This window comes from Bemisia tabaci, chromosome 2 (genome assembly GCF_918797505.1).
Source record: "Bemisia tabaci chromosome 2, PGI_BMITA_v3".
NCBI classification, from domain to species: Eukaryota; Metazoa; Arthropoda; class Insecta; order Hemiptera; family Aleyrodidae; genus Bemisia; species Bemisia tabaci.
This window is the reverse complement of record NC_092794.1, coordinates 53,014,461-53,035,255: the sequence shown is the minus strand read 5'-3', so window position 1 is coordinate 53,035,255 and position 20,795 is coordinate 53,014,461. Positions and strand designations below refer to the sequence as shown.

General features: G+C 34.5%; 2 protein-coding genes across 2 annotated transcripts; one reads left to right on the top strand and one right to left on the bottom strand.

Annotated features, from left to right (window-relative positions):
- Window positions 1-4,835: 4,835 nt before the first annotated feature.
- On the bottom strand, window positions 4,836-13,516 carry LOC109032874 (U5 small nuclear ribonucleoprotein 40 kDa protein). Its single transcript, XM_019045240.2, has 7 exons — window positions 13,225-13,516; window positions 11,366-11,495; window positions 10,658-10,831; window positions 9,719-9,927; window positions 8,893-9,096; window positions 7,267-7,432; window positions 4,836-5,910 (listed from the first exon to the last, which is right to left on the bottom strand). Exons 1-7 carry the CDS (start codon window positions 13,294-13,296, stop codon window positions 5,858-5,860), a joined length of 1,008 nt encoding a protein of 335 aa, XP_018900785.2. The 5' UTR covers window positions 13,297-13,516; the 3' UTR covers window positions 4,836-5,857.
- A 193-nt stretch (window positions 13,517-13,709) lies between these two features.
- On the top strand, window positions 13,710-20,547 carry LOC109034431 (probable cytochrome P450 CYP44). The gene is made up of 9 exons (XM_019047605.2): window positions 13,710-13,865; window positions 14,382-14,659; window positions 15,035-15,263; window positions 15,648-15,838; window positions 16,145-16,340; window positions 16,805-16,979; window positions 17,837-18,082; window positions 18,713-18,872; window positions 19,485-20,547. Exons 2-9 carry the CDS (start codon window positions 14,473-14,475, stop codon window positions 19,640-19,642), a joined length of 1,542 nt encoding a protein of 513 aa, XP_018903150.2. The 5' UTR covers window positions 13,710-13,865; window positions 14,382-14,472; the 3' UTR covers window positions 19,643-20,547.
- The last annotated feature ends 248 nt before the right edge of the window (window positions 20,548-20,795 follow it).

Here is a 20,795-nt window from a genome sequence, read left to right as displayed (position 1 = left end):
TAAAAAAGAAAAGAACGGAAGGCACAATGGTTTTAAATGCAACAAGCTTCTTTTTTTTTTTGAGAATTTATCTCACCTTTGTTTTTCTTTATAGTGTGCACGTAATTAAAGTATACATCTTTATGAATTCGTACTTTTATATGCTCTCTATAAACATGAAAATTGTTCAAACCACTCTCAAATTTAGTCAGAAATTCTTGAGAATATTCTTGTAAAGAATTCAAACATCCAATTCTTCACTCAATTCTTTCAAAAATGATTCTTCAAGAAAATTTTACTTTCGGAACAGGGGGCTCTTTCCTTGTGGAAATTTACGCCCTTTTTTCATTTAATATCTTAGATTCAAAATTAATGAAGAAGCAGCCTTTTAAGTACATATTATTTTTCTGCACGAATTAAATTTCTCCATTTTTGAAAGCTTTCTGCTGTACATACATTAATTAATTTTTAAAAAAAAAAAAAAAAAAAAAAAAAAAAAACTCAAAATTTGTATCGAATTTGGAACAAAACCCGAGAAAAAGGTTAAGAAGGGAAAATATACGTTTCATACAATTTTAGCATTTTGTGATGTACATTCTTTAAATAAGTGACCATTAATTGATCTCGAATGATCATTGTGCCTTGATTATCCATTTGTGGCACATATTTTGCCCACTATGAAACAGTATAAGAGTATGAACATTTTTAAATTAGAGTGCGTTTTGTTTTCATCTTCTGTGTATTCCTGATCAAAATTCCCAATTAATTAGCATGCTGCAGGTTGTAAATTGATCTTCCTTCCGTTATTTTGAGTTTCCAGCCTCAAAAAATCAATTAAGACTCATTTTATTTTACAAGAAGGAGAAATAAAATTCATCCAATCTTCTTTAAGCTTAGAACATTTGTTTAACGTGCGCTGTTAATTTTGACTTTAATTTTCCCTTTAAATTCAAGTTGAAACTTATTAAGTGTAATAGTGGATCATGAAGCAGAACTTTGGTTTCATACCTTTTCCCAGTGGGACTCCTTTAATTTGGTTGACTTTAAAGTACTTAATTTTCCGTTTTTTCATTACAACTTTACTTGTAAATATGTTTTTTTTGCGTTTTTCATATGTGTGAGTACACAATTTTGCAGTGTACACTAAAAATTATCTTCTAAGTGTGGTATACATACTAGATAATCATCTTTCACCAAGTGACTCTGAGCTGACTGTACCTTTTATTTTTTTTTGTCTTTGTGGTGGGAAAATCTCTCTTTTTTTGTATAATCTTAAGTAGGTACATTTCAGTCAGAGTTGCTTGTCAGCCCAAGCAGAATAACTATGACGATGGCTCAAGTCCAAAACTGTGTACCATAGTCGCAACATTTCATAATCTTTACCTGAAGAAAAATCAGAGAAAATTCCAACCTCTAATTTTGGTTGTTTTTCTTCTAGAAGATGAATCATGAGAGGAGAATTTGGAACAATCCGACTAGATGCATTGTTCTGGAGTAAAAAGCCATCAACCAAGAGACAAGCACTAATATTCAAGCAATACAAGCCTGCAATAAAGTTAATATTGCTGGAAATTAAATTTACCAATGATTTATTTAGCGCTTCAAGATGAAAGATATTCGTGGAGAAGGAACTAATAATTCGATGCTAAGTTTACGAATGACCTTGAATTTCTTTTTCTTTTATTTTATAAAAATTTTCTCTAATTTTGATTCCTTTCTGCTTCAGTTGAGGCTCTCCCTCCTTTTCCCTTCATATCTGTCAGACAGAATATTATAAAAACTGTATGGGGTTGGTAACAATGATGTTACTTTAATATGGTTTTCTTATAGTGCTAGCTTTTTTGCCTCCTTGCCAGCTGTATTATCCTCATCCGGGGTTTGGTTGTAACTTTTTAGGGTATAGTTTATCCAGTATTCAACGTAGGTACTTTGTTACAGATATTTTTTTTTTAAATTTTGAACTTTATAATGGGTCCAAAATAGATGTCGCTCTACTTTGAGATATGCCAGTTCTAAGCTTTTAATAAAAGTCCAACATGAATTTAGGGACAAATTTCCTCTGTATGTAGAGACCTCAGACATTCAAACTTTTTACTGTCTTGAACTTCTATGAAATTTTCCTTTCTGAAAGATTTTCTTGGTATGAGATAGTTAAAGATTACACACATCATAATTTTTACTACAACGATGTTTTTTGTCCATGTTTTTGTTGTTGTCTCTTGTGCAGTCACTGTTCATTTTGACCAAACGACGATTATTATGGTCAGTTTGAAATACCCTTTGTAATTACTTTCAAAATCTGTAAAGGTTGCCTGATGTTGGGCTAGTCTTTGCGATTAGGAACTATTTCTGGCTCACTCTAGAAACATCGTATGTGTCATAAGGTTATCTATGGAGCTAAGTGTTTCTATGGATTAGTCTGAAACAGTAGTTCCTCATTGCAAAATAAAGAGCAATCAAATTATTATGCAACTGGGTTGCAGCCAGACAAATGCAATTTGTGTAAAGGTTACCGTGCAGTGTCTGCAAAAACAACTGTATCAAGTTTTAATGGCTTGGCTGCTGATTAACATGATAATCAATATGGTGAGATGTAAGAGTGGAAACTAGGCATCAATGGATCAATTATTATTTGATAATCAGTCATTTCTAGAAAAAGTAAAAAAATCAACTCTGAAATCTTTAAAAAATGCGTTTTATACATCTAAAATTAAGGTAATTTAAAATGGTTCTCCTTGAAAATGACTTAGCAATCATTTTGACATTAAACAACAGAGTTTTGGAATAGGAATCCGGAAAATTGAAATAAAATACATAATTTAAACAAAAAGAATCTGGAATACGAGTATTATGCGTATGAGAGGTTGATTCTTCCCTTATCCATGTTGGAACTTCAAAAATATTTAAGTTCAGTCTACCAACTATCTTTACTTTATTTTAAACAAGTTATACGTAGGAAAGTTTTGTTTCTCAAGCTCAAGTAAATGTAGATCCATCGTCTTTGTTTCCTACCACAGAAATAGCAAGAAATTTGTGAGAATACCCAACTTTTATCTTAGTTTCTTGTGTGGAGGATTAAATTCTTTGAACTGTATCATATGCTGCTGGTTTCATCATAATTCAAGGGTGAACTTCTCTACTAAATTGAGGAAATATGCTATGAGAACATTTAACATTTTAGCAAAGTATGTGTTTCTTAGAAAGCTGTTAAATATTTTCTCTCAGAATTATCAAATGCTGTTGCTTCAGTTGCCAAAGAAACCTGAAAATGTCTCTAGATAATCAATTGTTATACAAGTTTTATTTTTTTTATTTTTTGCATTGAAGTATTTGAAGTTACTGCAAAATCCTCCAAAAAATTGGATTGCTAGCAAGAAAAATTGACTTTGAAACTACCAGACCTCGTATATCGGTTTACAATGTCACAGAGTTCCTGTCATACTTTATTTTCTTAATAGAAAACTGCTCAACATCAATTCTTGAAAACTTTCGTGATTTTCCCTCTCTGAGCGAAGGAAACTCTGTGGAAACCTCATGGAATGATATTGATTTGCCCTCTTTCAAAAAAATGCAAACACCGCAAATGAGACATGTAGTCTGGTATTTTCACAGTTAAAACGAAACATATCAGACGTTTATTTTATCAATGCTTCTCTTTTCTTTCTGAAAAGATGCATTCCTCATAATCTTTTTATGAAGTTCTAGAATATACTCTTCCGATTTTTTTTTTTTTTTTTTTTTTATTTTTTTTTTTTAAATTAAAGTATGATGCATTTACTTTGAGACACTCATAGACCTTCCCTAAGTATATGACTGACTTAAAATTTTATTTTATAACTTCAGCAGAAAAGACGGCTCATTGCCTCAGTGGTAGTTCTTTTCTTTCAAAAATAATATGACGCAAGTTGTTCTGGGATAAATTTGCATTTTGAGAAGATTCAATGCTCATCATTTAACTCTTTCGCCTAAGCGTAATGTGACAGGCTCCCTTCTTCTGAGCTGCTTTATTTTTCCTATCTCATCTCCTGGATCTATTTAGAGCAAATTGAAATATTCTTTCCTCGCACACTTTGTTTAATTGAAGCATTTTACTTGAAAAATAACATTAGGCCTATGGAAATTCATTTTAATGTTAACATTTAATTGGCAGTGCATAGAGGGTAGAGCGAGCAACGTAAATTCCAGCTCCTCTTATGAAGGCAAGAGGAGCTGCAGGAAAAATTGTAGAGTTTGCCTGGTCAGCCTATTCCCCCAGAACAGTGCGCAAATTTCAAACAGTAAGTTCGTTACCTTTTCAAGACCTGATATGGATTTCTCGCGCTACTGAATCCAACTGACCAGATGCAAGCCAACGTTTTGCACAATTTGCCAAAGAAATGTAGGATTGGAGATCTAATTATTCTGTTTTGATGAAATTTAAGTATTTTTCTAAAATGATTGAAGTCAAGAGTTATTTTGATGTTTTAATATTGTCTAATTTTGAGATTTATTCAAGAAGATCTCACTTTTTAAATGTAGGGCTTAATTTTCCAACGTAGTTTTGTTAACTGGTGTGACGATAGAAGCTCATCTGCTGAGCAAAGTATTTACTTTCATTAAAGCTGCTCAACTTTTTCACTTTGTTGTTATGAATATACCTACTGTACATGTGTTTCATTTTGTATATTTTCAGATTATATTTAGATTTAATAAAGTTATAAATTTTATAACATTCAGCTTTGTTGTAAGTTTTATACACTCACAAGCCCAGTCAGTATAGGATAGAAATTAACAGGGAGCTGTAATATGTATGCATAACAGCTCCCCTCATTTCATCCCCTTAAACCTGACAGATCAGCCAATGGTTTTTCTCACAATTTTACGGTAAAAAATATCTTTTATTGAGTCATTACATTACAATTTATTACAATTCACATTATTAACACCTATGCATTATTGCATTTATTTAACCACAAAAAAAATGAAGAGAGTCCGGCTTAAGATATGGTTTAGAACGACTAAAACAATTGACTCGCATTTCATAAAATGAAAAGTTTCACTTAGCTTTCAATTAAGAAACCTGATTAAAACCATCTCCAGAACCCAAGTGGATTCAGCCAGATACTTGTCTTCCTAAGCCTATCTGCTTTCAGCGTAAAAGCTGACAGAACCTAGATAAATTACATGGGCACAGTTAGAGTTTCCCTTGCGGTGTATTTGGACGTGCTGCAGAATTCAACTGAGAGATGACTAGCCATTACCTGGTCATCAATTCTCTATTTATGATTCAGGTTAAGTGAGATTCTTTCTCATTCATCATGATGGATTAAAACCGTACATATCAATGAAACAATTATCTCGCACATCAGAGCTCAATTTTGATGATGCCCTTGAGGAAATTCAAGAATCATTGATTGTTGGAAATGCTTCGATGACTAATTTCAAATCATTGTTTCCCGAAATTTGAACTCCACAACCCAGCTTTACAATGATTGTGCATAATGCCTGTGCACCTATGAAATGTTTTAAACTCAAGCTGATTCCAAAGAAATTTTTGAAAGGAACATTTTATCGGAGCATTTTTCAACTTAGCCCTCTACAAGTTCCCTCCGCAGTTGCAGCTGGGGCTCTCAGAGAAGCTGAAAGAGTAAAACCCTGAGGCACAAACAAGGATCCATGCCTCACTGTCTTTATTGCGCTTCATTGTGAATGCAAATAGAACAGTGCGTTAGACTTTCATTTTTAAGGTACCTCCTTGACTTGATCTTCTCAAAAATACATCGGAGACTTAAGTATTTAATAATTCTGAACAAATGAGAAGGAAAATGATGTCTTCGCACAATGAGAAATTGAGATCAGCTGGACATTGCAACTTCAGGTCTTGTAGTATGTGATAGAATTATGATTCGATTTCGCCCATGTATATAACTTTATCACTGGATCCAGATGCAACTGAAACAGTAGAGCCAAGTTGTAGATTAGTGTCTCAATTATAAGAATTGTATAAAATTTATTTCATTGCAACAGATTAGCAGAGAGGGTACTTTAAGCATTCAGATACATGTTACCTGATTAAAATTTCGCGCAGAACATGATTCGCACAATGAAAATTACGGAAACTAATGCATGGCTAAGACATTTAAAGTTACTTTACGCTTGAATTCAAACCTCGAGCTCATGAAAGAACAATGGTTTACCAGAGTCAAACTGCACTAAACTTTATCATAATAGTCTCTGCAGTATGAAAATATAGAAGCTTCAATCTCAGGGCTTCAGTTCAGCTGGTGCATGTTGTTATCACTTTGAAAAACACAAAATGGGGAAAGAACATTGCTTCATTAAGAAGCCTTCTACAACCATTGCAGTGAAGGATTTGATTCAAGTAGACCTTGTTTTTCTTGAAAGCGGGAAATTCATAATTTACCTAGGCAATGTAAACTAAAAACGTAAATGTCTTAGTTAGGAGGTGATTTCAGAAATTTTTGTTGTGCGAATCGTGTTCTATGTAAAATTTCGGTGTGGAAACATGTATCAGAATGCTTAAATTTGTATCTTGTCTACTGGTCCATTATGATGACAAATATTTTATATAATTTTCAGTCAGCATTTTCACCCCCCAAAATTTGTTGGATCAAAAAGGACCAACTCTGCAACTTATACCGTTCATTTTTGCTGCCTAGAATATTCTCATCTAAACAGTATCTAATCTCAAGGTCCATCATAAGGAGCTCTCAACTTCAAATGGCTATTTCTTGACTTAGATTTTAACGAAGGTTTTATCGCATTCGGTAAAAATTGGTATTATAGAGCTTGTTCATTCTTAAACTAGGGTTGCCATAATATCTTCATCTTCAAATTCCCTGACTTTTCCCTGACTCCAAAATCTTCTGCTTCCCAGGCTTTCTCTTACATTCGAATAAAACTTCTACTTTGATTTTTTTCCCCTTTAAATTACTCTCACTACGGCTAGACGCACCTTGAAAAATTCTCAAACTTTTTCTTCAAATTCCCTGACTTTCCCCTGTTGCCACAAACCTGACTTTCCCCTGTTGCCACAAACCTGACTTTCCCCGTTTTCCAGACTGCCGGCAACCCTGTAAACTCAACAGTTAAATTATTGTGAGAGGTTTCCATTTGAAAGATCCTATGAGGTGCCCTGAAACAGGAATTTGGAGGTCATGAATCCTTAAATTTCTGAACTTATTACCAAGCGGGTCAAAATCACGTCCACTCTTACAGGAGGCAACTTTTTTGTTACTCTTTGAGACTAAAACAAGTTGAATAATCGAGAAAGTCAGCGATGCTTACCGATGGGCTCAGAGGGGTGGAAACTAACATCATTCACACTTCCATTATGACCAGGCAGCTTGTAAAGAATTCGACGGGAGGTTGTGTCCCACACATAAACGTAACGGTCCGCTGATCCAGCAGATACTTTAGACCCATCAGGCATCCATGCACAACGCAATAGATTCTAAAAGAAAAAATGCAATGAGATTTAAATGATTAGACGTATTTTGTTCGATGAAAGAACTCCGAACATCTCGTAACAGTTGTATTTTGTTCGAATGTTAAGGGGCGGGGCCTATCTTTATTCATTTATTTATTTTGCACAATTTGATAACGTTTTGCGACGTTGTTTCGAAACAATCGGAACGTCCTCCAAGCTTGTTACGACTGTTGTGTACATTTGTTAACAAGATTTTTGACCTCACTTCTAGCTGCTTTGCTCTCATTGGTTGTGAAAAAGTGACGCAAATAACACAAAATCGGTAACAGGAAACAATTGTTGTTGCGAACAAAATACGACTATTCATATAATAGGGCTTGATGAGTTGAGCTTGCAGCTTGTTTTTTATTTAACTTTTGCTTCGCAAAAAAGAGGAGAGTTTGTTACTTTTGGTTTCGTATAGAAGAGAGCTTTAAACAAGAGAATATGTGTGCCCCTGTGACATCACAGAGATGTACATATTTCCGATTGAATTTTGTACGGTTCAGTAGATTCGATCGTTCTGTTATATTTCCTTTAGTGTTTTTTTCATTAAAAACCTAGGATAATCTCATGCTCAGTGGAGTCAAAACTTTCCATTTACCTATTGAAAAATGTTTTACTTTTTAGTGGTACATCAATTCTCCATTTTACAGAATGGAGAATAGCTTGAAGAATATGTGATATGTTCTTCCACATACACAAAGGTACGAAAAGTTCATGGTTTCAGTGGGTTAGTGCTACCGGTTTCCTTTAATTTTCGGAGTAAGGAGTCCTTTTATTAAAGTATGGAGTGACTTGAGCTTTCCAGAAATTTTTTAAGCTTTTTTTTTAACCCTAAATGACAAAGAAACTCAGTTTTAAAAATGTCAAAAACAGGACCTGTTTGAAACAGACAGGTTCTGATAACATGGCCAGGTGGAGAAAATGGCATTTTCTGATTGGCTGAACTCAGCTGAAAGCTTTGCCTTGCTAGGTCAATTTGACTGACGACTTTGAATTAGCTTTTTCTCCTCCTGGAAATTATTTTTTAAACTATGAACTTTGTGATTTTCCACTAAATTTCACCTAAGAAGACCCTGCAAAAATTCCTTGCTACTGCTCTTTTTTGCAACAACTAGGGGTCACTGCTGAAACAGACTTGAAAAAAAAAAAAATCTCCAAAAAAACTGCAAATATTTCTAGAACTCTTTCCATACATCTCAGCATTTTAGCATTTGAAAATAATAAAAACTAAACGAAACCATGTGTTTCTTAGTTTTGTTGAATGGAATAAAATTAAACCAATTCTTTCTTTTTATCTGCATTAGTCATTGATGTATTCCATTATTTCACACATGTATGGAAGAAAAGAAAATGATAAAATTCCAAGAGAAATTTTGTCTCTTTTGTGAGAATTTCAAGTATACTTTATCAGATACATTCCTTAGGATAAATTAAATTACCTTTTCAAAATTGTGCTGATGTCCTGAAAATACTTTGATGCACCTTTCTTGAGGGGCAAAAGGTCGAATGTCCCAAACCCTCAAGGAGTTGTCCATGGCATTTGAGAGGAGATACGATCCATCTGGAGATAAGCTCACACCAGTAACAGTATCTGAGTGTCCGCGTAACCTTTGTAAAACAGAGTTTTTTCTTAAGTCCCAAACCTGAAATAAGAAAAAAATAAATAAGAGACCCATAAGGATAAAACCCTTACAGAACATTTACAGACAGGACTTCTTTTGGACCAAAGTTCTCAGGAGGGAGTAGATGGACATCACATGCGCAATTTTGAATGGGAAAATAATTAATTTTTTTAATGTATTCTCATAAGTAGAAATAGTGACGACAAACTAATTTGAAAGGACTGACAAACATTTCTCTGTGCTAAATTTTGATATTGAATCCATGGGACTTATATCTTACCAATATTTCAGTGGAAGGATAGGACATATGAAGAGTGCTGCCTCTTATTTAAAGAAAAATTGAGTTATCCCATGCAGCCAAAATTTTCAATCTATCTTAGGAATGTTTTGAAAAATTTTGCGAGAAACATGATAATGCGACAGCTTGAAAAAACTATGCCGCATCGAACATTTTTATTGTTGCATTCGTATTTTTATTTGACAGCAATGGAAAAAAAACTCCAGGAGAATCAACTTCTGTATTCAACCAGACTTTTCAGCAGAGGTAGGATACAGTTTATAAGCACAGTTGTCATGCTATCGTGGGAACTTTTTAGTTTGATGGATTGGAAAATAATGAAAGTATGCGTTACAATGAGCAAACCTTTATGTCATTGTCTATGCCGGACGAAAAGACTTGCTCTGCTGTGTCATTGAAAGATACTGCTGTCACTTGATAATTGTTTGTTAATACAGTTGCTGTGTTTTTCTTTCGAGCATCCCAGATTCGAACCGAACAGTCATCTGAGCCGGAGACTACCAGCTCAGGACCTCTTCGCGCCGGATAACAAGAATTAACGAACGTGCTGTGACCTTGATATAACAAATAAAAGTTAGTTAATAAAGGGGATTAAAACGTCTAAAAATTTTTATTGGACAGAGATATGTTGAAAAATTAGTAACCATGTCATCAACCCCACCTCTTTTTTTAATTGCAATATCGTCCTGTTTTCACCAAGATACTTTCCACCAATTAAAAGTGCAGCTTCTTTTTCTAAAGCTAGCACTACATTTTTGAGCCTTTGGTTTGTGAAAATATTTGTTCATTTACATCAAGTTTCCTTCCACCACTCTGTGACGTGACTGTTCGTGACTAAGAAAATGAGCTTTCGGATGTGGTAGATTTGAAAGAGCCAAGATTTTTACAGACCACCTCAAATTTTGCATTACAGGGTGCATTGTGGATAGTTCTGATGTGCTTGACATGACTGATGTGTGATTTTACTCATTATATATCCTTCAGGTTGGCTGAATCTCTTGAATGCAGCAATCCTGCCCAGAACGAATAAATAATTTGAAACTTGCTCAAAATTTGTTTAGTTCTTATTGAAAAAGAAAAGAGAGATCTTCAAAGCAGTGGCAGTGGATGAAATAACAGAGTAACATAAAATTCAAGGACCTTAAAATACACTAGGCTAGTTCCCTAAAAGTCAAAGATATTCAAATCCTTAAAGATAAAAACAAATTCATGAACTCTTCTGAGTGTTACAAACATCAGTACTTCCTTGAATGCTCGGCAAATAAAACTGGGAGGAAATCTCACCTTTTAATTTCTTTATTCTTTCCCCTCTTTGAATGTCCCAAAGGGCCAGAGTTCCGTCTGTGCTACAGGAGTAAATTGTGCTTCCATCCGTTGAGAAATGGAGATCCATTACAGCCCCGGTATGTCCTGACATCACACTGATGTTCTCACAGTTTTCATAAACGGTCCACAAGACTACGAAGAAAAAGTATGCTATAATTCATGTATAAATGCTAAGGAAGTAAAATATACACTTGTGTGAAAACACGGATTCATAGCGTTAGAAGAGAGACCAACATTCAGGTAATGGGATCGAATGAGTCTTATAATATTTAAATATTACATGATTCTGAGCTTGGCTTCTAAAAATACCAAACACGAATGAAAAACTCGATGAATAATTCAATATTGGACACAAAAACGATGACAGGAGCACAAGAAAAGTAAATAAGTCAGTTGCGGATGATGAGCTGGCAGCAAATAGATTCACTGATAGAAAATACGTGAGTAAAGTAGGAAAAAATTTGTTCATACTTCCTTACTGTAAAAATTTTGTGACTTTGACATTATGTGACAGGCAAAAATATCAAGTAACTTTGTCTCCACCTTTGCTCATTTTCTCACGGCTACACAAGTATTTTCTTTAGTTGTCAAAACACAAATCTAAACTTTAAATCCTTTAATCAAAGTTTAATTCATCCAAGTAGAAAACAGATTTGCGATACTCACATATTTGCCGATCAAATCCACTCGACGCTAGAAACTGGCCATCTGGATGGAATTTGACACAAAATATTTCTCCTCCATGACCTTCCAAAGCCATGATAGGCGAGGGAAGGTTTGAAGTCCTCTGAACGCCCTGAAACAAAAATTAAAGTTAGAAATTTCAGGTTTTTTTTTTAAATTCAACCGGGTAAATCTGGGGGGCTCGTCTCCTTTATCAGTCTCTCAACTTGCAACTCCTACTTATTTTTACATACCTATATTCCATGCTGATCAGTCTTCAATAATTTAAACTCCTTCTGTCTTTGGACATGTGCATCACTTTGGCATGCACTATTACCCTGTGCACGAAAGTATGATTTTCAGATAAACTAAAAAATATAAAAAAATATCTCCAGTGACAAATTAACCTGCAAGTCTAGAGAGAGTATCATTCCAAAAACCTGATAATCATGAAAATACACTCTCATTTTGTCCACAAATATACGAAGCAGACCTTATGGCCCATAATCGGGCTGTCCATGTATGACGTTGGGGTCTTGGGAGGGAGGAAGTCAAGGGATGCTAGACAAATACCTGACAACGGGGGTAAAGAGGTCAAACGGAAACTGTTATGAGGCTTAAATTGGTGTGAAACGTCCATTTTAAGAAAATGCTGATTGAAAATGGTGCTGAATTTTTGTGAATGGTATGGGAAATGGAGGGAGGGGGTGACCCAAATCTGACTTAATTTAGAGAGAGTTTTGACAATCCAAACATGTACCTTATATGAGGGAAAGGGGAATAAAAAATCAGAGAAAAAAAAACCTGATGTCGTTAATGGACCACCCCTTAAATCTGACATTGATTTGGCAGACGTATAGGTAATGCTAGCAATTGCAAAGGAACCTGCAAACTCCTGATGGGAAAGTGTACCCTCTTTGAATTTCAATTTTTTTATTGCATCGAATTTGTCTACAGATGCTGACCAAAAGTCATCATTGCGCCAATTCACAATGAAGCACCGTTTTCTCACAATCCATGGTTGAAGTTTCGTTAATTCTGCAATAGATTAAAAAAGATCCCTTTTTTTAGGGGCTTTCTAAAACAGGCCCGCTGAGAACGAGGAAAGATCTGCAGCATTCACGCTCAGTGTCAGTCTTGTCTCGGATTCCGCACGCCTTTTCGCTTCAGAAAAATACGAAAGCAGGAGGGAGATAAACAGGAGTAGGCAGGAATCTTGAGTGGGAACCAGAGGACAGATATTTGCTACTTTTTCCTTGTTTTCAGCAGGCCTATTCTCAAGTGTCGAAAGAAAGAGGAATATTTTCGACTCTTCAATACAGAATTATCGAAACTTCAATCGCAGATTAAGCAAAAATGGTGCTTTGTAGAAAGTTGGCACAAAGATGACTTTTGATTCCCATTCTTAGATGAGTTTGATGCAATAAAAATTGAAAATCGAACAAGGCACACTTTCCCATAAGGATTGTGCAGGGTCCTTTCGGTGGATGTCTGGGGACCAAAATCATCCTTGAAATCTGGAACTTGTAGACATGGACTGTGAGCAAAACTGGGACACTTCCAGCACACTGCAGTAAATTATCCTGTCTTTTCGTCAATGCCTTTCAGGAATATGGCAGTGATCTCAAAATGTACGCAATACAAGGCACACAAAATATTGAAAGGATGAATTAGCTGAAGAGATGGGAAAACTGAATATCATAAAGTCCGTATCAAACAAAATCCAGCCAAAAGAGAGATAATGTGATTCGATCTGCAATATCAGCGCTCCAAGTCAAAATTAGGATCCCAGCCCTAGTTTTCTATCAAGGTGCCTGGAGTAAGGTAAAGACAAGGCTTGAACCTAGAATGATACTACTTACACTATCAAGTTTCTGAATTTTCTCCAAGGTGCCGGAACCTTGTACGACCAATTCACCGCCTTTCCGTTTCATGTTGAGATCGATGTATCAATTAAGTAGATGAATAAAGGGGCACGGGGAAACGGCTTGTGTTGAAACCAATAATCATCAAGTTCAATAAATTTAGAAGAGAGAATTCAAACACATTTCAACTTATAATTCACTTTGGACTGTAGAAACTAAAAAGTAAAAATGATCACAGATCAAACACAACGCATTTTCAAACATAACCTACAAAACTCGATACCGGCCTACGAGTGACGTCACAGAATAATATAAACAAAGCCGATGAGGAATCTGATTGGATTATTCAAACTTTGCCGCACTTAAATGAGCCAATCGTAGAACCAGCGGTCCTCGTGTTTGCGATGGTGCCATGCTGCCATGCGTCTCAGTTCTTATCAATGTTCGTTTATCATCAATCCTTATCAGCATTTCCAGATTCATGAACAGTAGATAACACATTATCAATGTAAGCAAACACGAAGTACTTATCATTTAGTATGCTTACATGCTAATGAAAATCTTTGTTCCAAATAAAAGAGTGTCACCAAGTGAAAGCGCCTCTCAATTGGCTAAAATGAAAAATTTAATGAACCAAGGTACGATAAAATACCACCTTTTAACTACTCTACTTGTAACTATTTGACTATGTGCAATTTATGTTTTAGTTTATATTTTGGATTTAGTTTTCTATCGAATTCAGTGATGCAAAGTTTTGTCGTCCCTAACCAGCTATGACTGTATTTTAGGATGACAACTGACGGTTAAGAACTTCGACTTTCTGTGCCTTTAAGCACCTATCATATCGATGGTGAAACATCCAAACCATGTATCTCAGTTTGCGACATTGTAAACTTCCTGTCATATTTTATTTTAGAATTGGAGAATCGCTCAACGTCAGTTCTTTTAAACCTCCGTTATTTTTCTTCCTTGTGCCGGGCAAACTCTGAGAGAACTTCAAGGATGATGTCAATTTGTTCTCTCTAAATTTCATGTAATGATGTGGAGTAATATTTGCTTCAGAAATAAAGATGAACCTAGAAACAGAGGTATACTTTGTTGCTTTTAGCAAAAATTTACAAAGAGCTAATATTTTGTCTTTTCATTCTTTCTAGTTTTTTTATTGAAAGATGAAAATCTTTTTAAAAACATCATCTAGATGTTGAATTCTTCCAAGAGGATAATTATCATCAATCAATTCAATCTATGATGCTTAAGTTACGGTGGAAGAGTCATTTTCTATGTTTGAGGAGTATCTACCGACTGGATCCCTGTAAAAAGAAATTCTTCACAGAGATTAGTGCCAAAGACAACACTCATACAAGGCCCTTGAGTGAAATACCTGGACCTTTTTGTTTACCTGTTTTAGGAAACTTGCACCTTTACAAATTAGGTAAGTTTGGTCTGTTTGAACACAATTAGGTAAGGGAATAAATTTAGAGCCTAATTGTTAAGGTGCTAACCCCCCCCCCCCCCCCCCCTCATTTGCATCTCTGCGCTTCTCTTATACTTTATGTAATACCCAGAGTAAAATTTGTTACCATGAAGTTTTCATACGATCTTATTTCCTATCTGCAGATACTTATGGGGTCATAAAGAATTTAGGAGAAAAAGTAGTGTACCCATGGAGGGTTTTTTCGACGATCCATGAGATAAGGAAACAGCCTGATTAATCACTCACCCACACTCAGATTCATATACCTATCACCAATGTTTCTTTCGAGTCTCCATGGACTTTTCTCATGAAATTTTTCTTCGCTGATTCTAGGTATTTACAATGTTTTGAAGTATCATGAAGTCTTGGATCAGTTGTATCATAAGTATGGACCCATTGTAAAACAAAAAATTGGGTCAAAAACAATTATTCATCTTTTTAGCCCAGACGATGCAAAAACTGTGTATTATAATGAAGACAAAACGCCTTTTGTAGTACCTTTACAAGAGACCATTCAAATTTACCGGGAAAGAGGTGAATACTCACCTGGATTAGGTAACACGTAAGTCCATCTTCAGTTTTCATTTTTCACTTTTTGTCCTCCAAGCCCCTCAACTGAGATAAGTATGTAATTATAATTTAACAAATTGAATTGCTTCCAGGAATAAACCTAAGCCTTAGTATTCTTATCTGTGTCTCATTACATTGGCAGCAGGTCAATATTATTTCTTTTTGTGTCAAATTATGAAGCTCCAGCTTCAAAAATAAAATGTATTTTTCATAAAAAAAAAAGGATGGATCCTGACATGACAAATGACTGTGTAACCATCTTCAGAAATTTGGGAATAAAGTCCTTGCATCATGTCTTATTTACAACACAGGTTTTTTAAATATAATCCTCCTATGGGCTCTTTTTTGATAACTCCTGATGATTTTTTTGACCCAGAAATGGTGAAACATGGTACCGTTTGCGAAATGCTGTTCGGCATTTAATGCTTCAACCGAGAGATGTTCAAGGATACTTACCTGGAGTTCAGTCAATCGCGAATGATCTCATTGAAACTCTTCATTCCAAAAGAGACTCTAAAAACCAGATTATCACTCTTCAAGATGAACTTGGGAAATATAGTCAAGAAGGTAAGAAGAACGGAATTATGTTTGTAATTTTAAAGTTTGATCATTGCAAAAAAGAGCATGGATGTTCTTACGCCAAAATTGTAATGCACAGCATTAAATTTAAACCCTTCTATTGATTAAAATCTTCTTATATGGACGGTCTCCTCGTTATTTGGGTGCATTATTTCTTAAAAAGGCTCAAATTTTGTAGAAATTTTTCTTTCTTGAAAATTGTATGAATTCGGTTCTTCCACATCAGTTATCATCGTTTTGAAAATCTTGATCCAAAAATAAGCTTGTTATTCTTTTGCTTGTGACAATTTTCAGCCTCTGGTTTCGTTTGTTTTGATCGCCGGCTCGGTTACTTCTCCAAAGACAAACAGAAGCACGTTAAAGACATTTTGGATGCAAATCACACTGTTTTCTACAACTCAGCGCTATTAAAATTTTCTTTACCATTTTATAAGTACCTGAACACACCAAAATGGAATCAACTTGTTGCAGCCGAAAATATCATCATGAGGTATTATCTTTCAAGACTTACTAAACCAAATCCAGCATCAAGAGTTGCCTGACAAGAGATGAAAAAATTGCTCATTGATTTTTGTTTTTGAACTTACAACGACCTGTATTTAAAATTCGTTAGGAGTTTGAGTTATTTTGGTACTACATGCAGCAGTGATATGCACATTCAATGAATTAATCATACTAAAAATAGATTATCAACTTTATATGTATGCATTTCCCTCTTGGCGTTTTGTTTTGAATTTGGCAGTATTTGTGTTCTCTGTTTTCAGAACTAAAACCAAAATGTTTCAAAATCGACATTTTCAAACATAATTTCTTTTCTTCTGTTTTCTTATCTCAGCATCATTGAGATGATTCAAAAACTTTCTTTTAGGTTTTTCTGTCCCCTAAGATTCGTAGTACAAACCATAAGTGTAATTTTTATTATTTTAAATTACTTCAGAATCTTTTCATGTTTAGCAATGCTATTCGTCTTGTGAACGAAACGATAGAAAATTTGAGCGCCCTAGAAAGTCGTGGCGAGCTGTCCAATGATCAGTTTCCGTTTATGAAGTCTCTTTTGGCAAAGAAGGAACTTAGTAGAGAGGATGTCACTGTTATCACTCTCTCCCTTTATTCTGATGGACTCAGCACTGTATGTTTCCTTTTTATTAGGTATAATATACTAACAAAACAAGAAGCTGCCTTTTAAGTATGTAAAATCCCATTTCTGTTCTAACCCCCCCCCCCCCTTCCTTTTGTTACCTCATTAATATCCCAAATACCACTCCTAACTTACTTAATGTGGGAAAAATCTCTTTCCCCTAATTTGCATAGGTTTTTTGACTTACACAATTTTTTTCTTTTATTCCATTCAACCAACTAACAGAACTAACAAAATGTAAGTATATTACAAATTTGTTCATCCAGTGGAACCGCACACTTTTTTTTTTTTTTTTTTTTTTTTTTTTTTTTTTTTTTTTTTTTTAATTTCTACTACTCTCATAAAAGACTCACTCCAAAAACTTAGAACTGGGTTATTTTATTAATGTCAGAGCATAGAGTAATATTACCTCTAAAGAACCGTCTAAAAATGTGAAATTGAATTATGGTGGTTTTAAGTTAGCATTTCAAAAAACATACATTCAAGATAACGCTACTTGAAACTGTAATCTACCATGTTTAGGATACAAAATTTCCCAACCATAATGCACCTTTACGCTTTGATTCGACATATTTGACTCAGAGGTTAACTGAAACGTTCCAAACTCATTCTGAAGGATACTAGAAAGACATCTCTGTCGAGGTCTCAAAATATGGTTTTTCAACCCAACTGGATAAAAGTCGTTCTACTGAAAATGTTTTCAATGTAGACTTAAGTCCCATTTCCTGAGGACAGTCACATTTATTTATTGTTAAAGCTGTATGATCTTATCTAATTCTAAATTTCTAAATACTGATAAGCTGATTTTATGAAATCGACTAAATTTTCTACTTTTTTTTTTTTTTAAGACTGTGCCATCACTGCTGTTTAATATCTATTGTTTGGCCATGAACCAAGATGTTCAAGAGACTGCATACAAAGAAATTTGTGAAGTAACCAAAGGGAGCAAAACCTTGACGGTATCAATGGTCAATCAGTTATCGTACCTTAGAGCTGTAATCAAAGAAACTTTTAGAGTTCTTCCAAATGGTGTGGAAATCGCTAGAATTCTAAAGAAAGATCTTTTGCTCTCCAACTTTTTAGTTCCTGCTGAGGTAATTCAATTTTGCTGTTTTCAAAATTATTTTCTTAAAAAAGTATAAATTGCTTAGTCCCAATAATTTTCTTAAAAATCTCTTGATAGTTTCCAATTATTTTCAAAGCCAGAAAAGTAAACTTTGGATCAACCCAATAGCTAATGATGCCTCACAGTATGTTAAAATGGTCTAAGCAAAACCCAAAACATTCTCTCTACACCTATTTAAAAAAAAAAAAAAAAAAAAAAAAAAAAAAAAAAAAAAAAAAAAAAAAAAACATTTGATGAAGGTTAAGGTCAGCAAAAGCAGAGCAGAATGACAGATGGTTAAAACAATTTACACAATTCATTAAAATTTGCACTTGGTTTTTGACATGGAATAGGAGAAAATTCAATGCCATTTTCCATAAATTTGCCTCGCTTTGTTCTTGCGTATGACTATTTTTTTCCGACTGTTTCACTGGGGGCACTTTGCATCAAATCTGAAAGCACAGTGCAGGGCCATATGAGGCACTGAGACAGAGTCGTAATCAATGTGTGTTTATGTCGATGTCATGTGTCTTACAATATTATGAATCATAAGCAAGGTTCACCACTAGTGCCTCATATTTATTTTCATCATCATCTAATTGTACTTCCGATATTTCAGACAGCCATTAACATCAACATGAATGTCCACTATAAGTCTGACGAGTTTTTTAAGGACCCTCATATATTCCGTCCAGACCGATGGATGCGAGGCAATGAGGGGAGTTCTATTAATCCATTCATTCTCATACCGTTTGGTCATGGAACTCGAAGTTGCACAGGTATGCATTCAAATGAACAGAAATCCTTTTTCTTCATCTCAAATCAACTACTCTCTTAACAAAGTTTCAATAATTTGACTGTTTGTAAACAATAATTGAATCTTCGAGAAGTGAATTTATCAGTCTCTAGAATATATTAAGAAATTTTGAAGTCAAATTACGTATCCAAAATAGTAAGCAAAATTTTAGCTCAAGGAAAGAAGTAGAGTGCGCCGGTCATCTTAATAGTCTTAATGTGTAGATTTGTAGATTAGCAAAAAATAATCAGATCTATTGCATCATTTTCTTGACAGTTTGTACTTGACAGTCCCTAAAGAAAGTACCTTGCAGAAAAGAGACTCGAAATTGAGATATTTGTAACACTGCTTTCAGTGATTAACAAATATTTTACATGATTGACAGAAACTTTCTTGCGCTGTTCAAAGATTCAGGAGTTTCCTCGGTGTTTCTAAGGTAATTTTCATTGAGAAACGCGTTGGATGAAAGTAGAGGGAAAAAAATGATGATAATTGCAAGAATGGCAAACATTCTCCCATTGATAACTGTTTCAAAACATTTCCTTTTTTTCTTGACCTGTTCTTTAAAATAGTACATTTTTTTTTGCAATTTCAGGCAAAAGATTTGCAGAGCAAGACATGGCTGTAGTGCTATGCAAGATACTCCAGAACTTCAAGCTAGAATACCCTGCTAAAGAAAAGCCTTTAGAAGTAGTGTACAAAACTCTGCTCTTCCCAAAAGATCCTGTACGGGTACAGTTTGTTCCTCGGTGAGACATTTGATTAAAAACGTGGCTAAAAAGGTACAAATCTTATCTGGTTATGACGGAACACCTCAATCACATTCACCGAGAGAATAGACTTGTGAGACCATGACAAAAATCTGCTCTTTGCATATCCATTTATCCGGAATGAATACCGGAGAGTTATTTGGGTATTCAAATAGCCATCTAAAATGCTTATTTAATCGGTTTAATTTTTAAGTTAATTTCATGTAATGTCATTGGCAACTGAAATCAGGGCCATCACTGACCCAAGAGTTCTTTACGCCAATTAGAGGGCTGAAAAGTCTTTTCAAGCAAACAGGCCTTGATTTTGAAGTTAACCTCATCTCGCTGGACACTTTTATCAGAAAAAGATTGACATCCTGATTAGACCAGATTTTTTGAAATTTTGGGCTCTCTTTCAATTATTGTTAATGACATCAATTTCAGACTAATATTCCAAGTTTGGTTTGGTTACTGCAAGTTTTGTATTCGTACAAAAAGCTATTTTTAAATCGAAGGTCTTCTCTCTAAATGCTCAAAGAGCAGAATTCATTCCATGAAAAGTTAATTTTTAGGCAAAAATATTGTGCTTGTTAATAAGCGGTAGGCACCGCTATATCTAGCTGTAAGTCTAACAGACACAACAGCTTTGTTTTACATGAGATTCCATTCCCTCACTTTGCAGGGAACTAGTCCAATTCTTTAGACTCAAGAGTTATTGATTCATTGAACTTATACTTCTGTGAAAAAGAAAGTAAATGCTTCAATTTAATTGTTTCTAATGTTTTGTTTTTTAACCTTATCTAACAGCAATATTTAACTTTTTATATGGTTATTATTCTTAATTTTAAATTGTTTGTTTTTATAAAGTGTTTTTCAACTGAAATTGAAATAAATTTATTCAATACACAATTTTGTGTTACTTTTTGAAGATACGAGGATCATCGAATGTTCAGGGAGGAATCAAGTAATTCAAAATCTAATTTATTACCCTAAAAATGAAAATTTTAAGAGAAAATAGAAAGATATTAAGAGAGAGGCTTCAATTCAATGCTGTAAACTCATTAGAATCAATATTAATTTTCCTTTCCGAGACTGAAATTAAGAATTTTCTAAAAAAAGTAGAAATTTGAATGGCTTTTCACTGTGAGACATGGGAA

Coding starts and splice junctions, on each gene's coding strand:
- LOC109032874 (XM_019045240.2), bottom strand. CDS start 13,296: ATGAAACGGAAAGGCGGTGAATTGGTCGTACAAGGTTCCGGCACCTTG. Junction 9,928..10,657: donor AAGAATAAAGAAATTAAAAG/GTGAGATTTCCT, acceptor TGTTATATCAAG/GTCACAGCACGTTCGTTAAT. Junction 9,097..9,718: donor GCATAGACAATGACATAAAG/GTTTGCTCATTG, acceptor TTCTTATTTCAG/GTTTGGGACTTAAGAAAAAA.
- LOC109034431 (XM_019047605.2), top strand. CDS start 14,473: ATGATGCTTAAGTTACGGTGGAAGAGTCATTTTCTATGTTTGAGGAGT. Junction 15,264..15,647: donor TCACCTGGATTAGGTAACAC/GTAAGTCCATCT, acceptor TTTTTGACCCAG/AAATGGTGAAACATGGTACC. Junction 15,839..16,144: donor TGGGAAATATAGTCAAGAAG/GTAAGAAGAACG, acceptor GACAATTTTCAG/CCTCTGGTTTCGTTTGTTTT.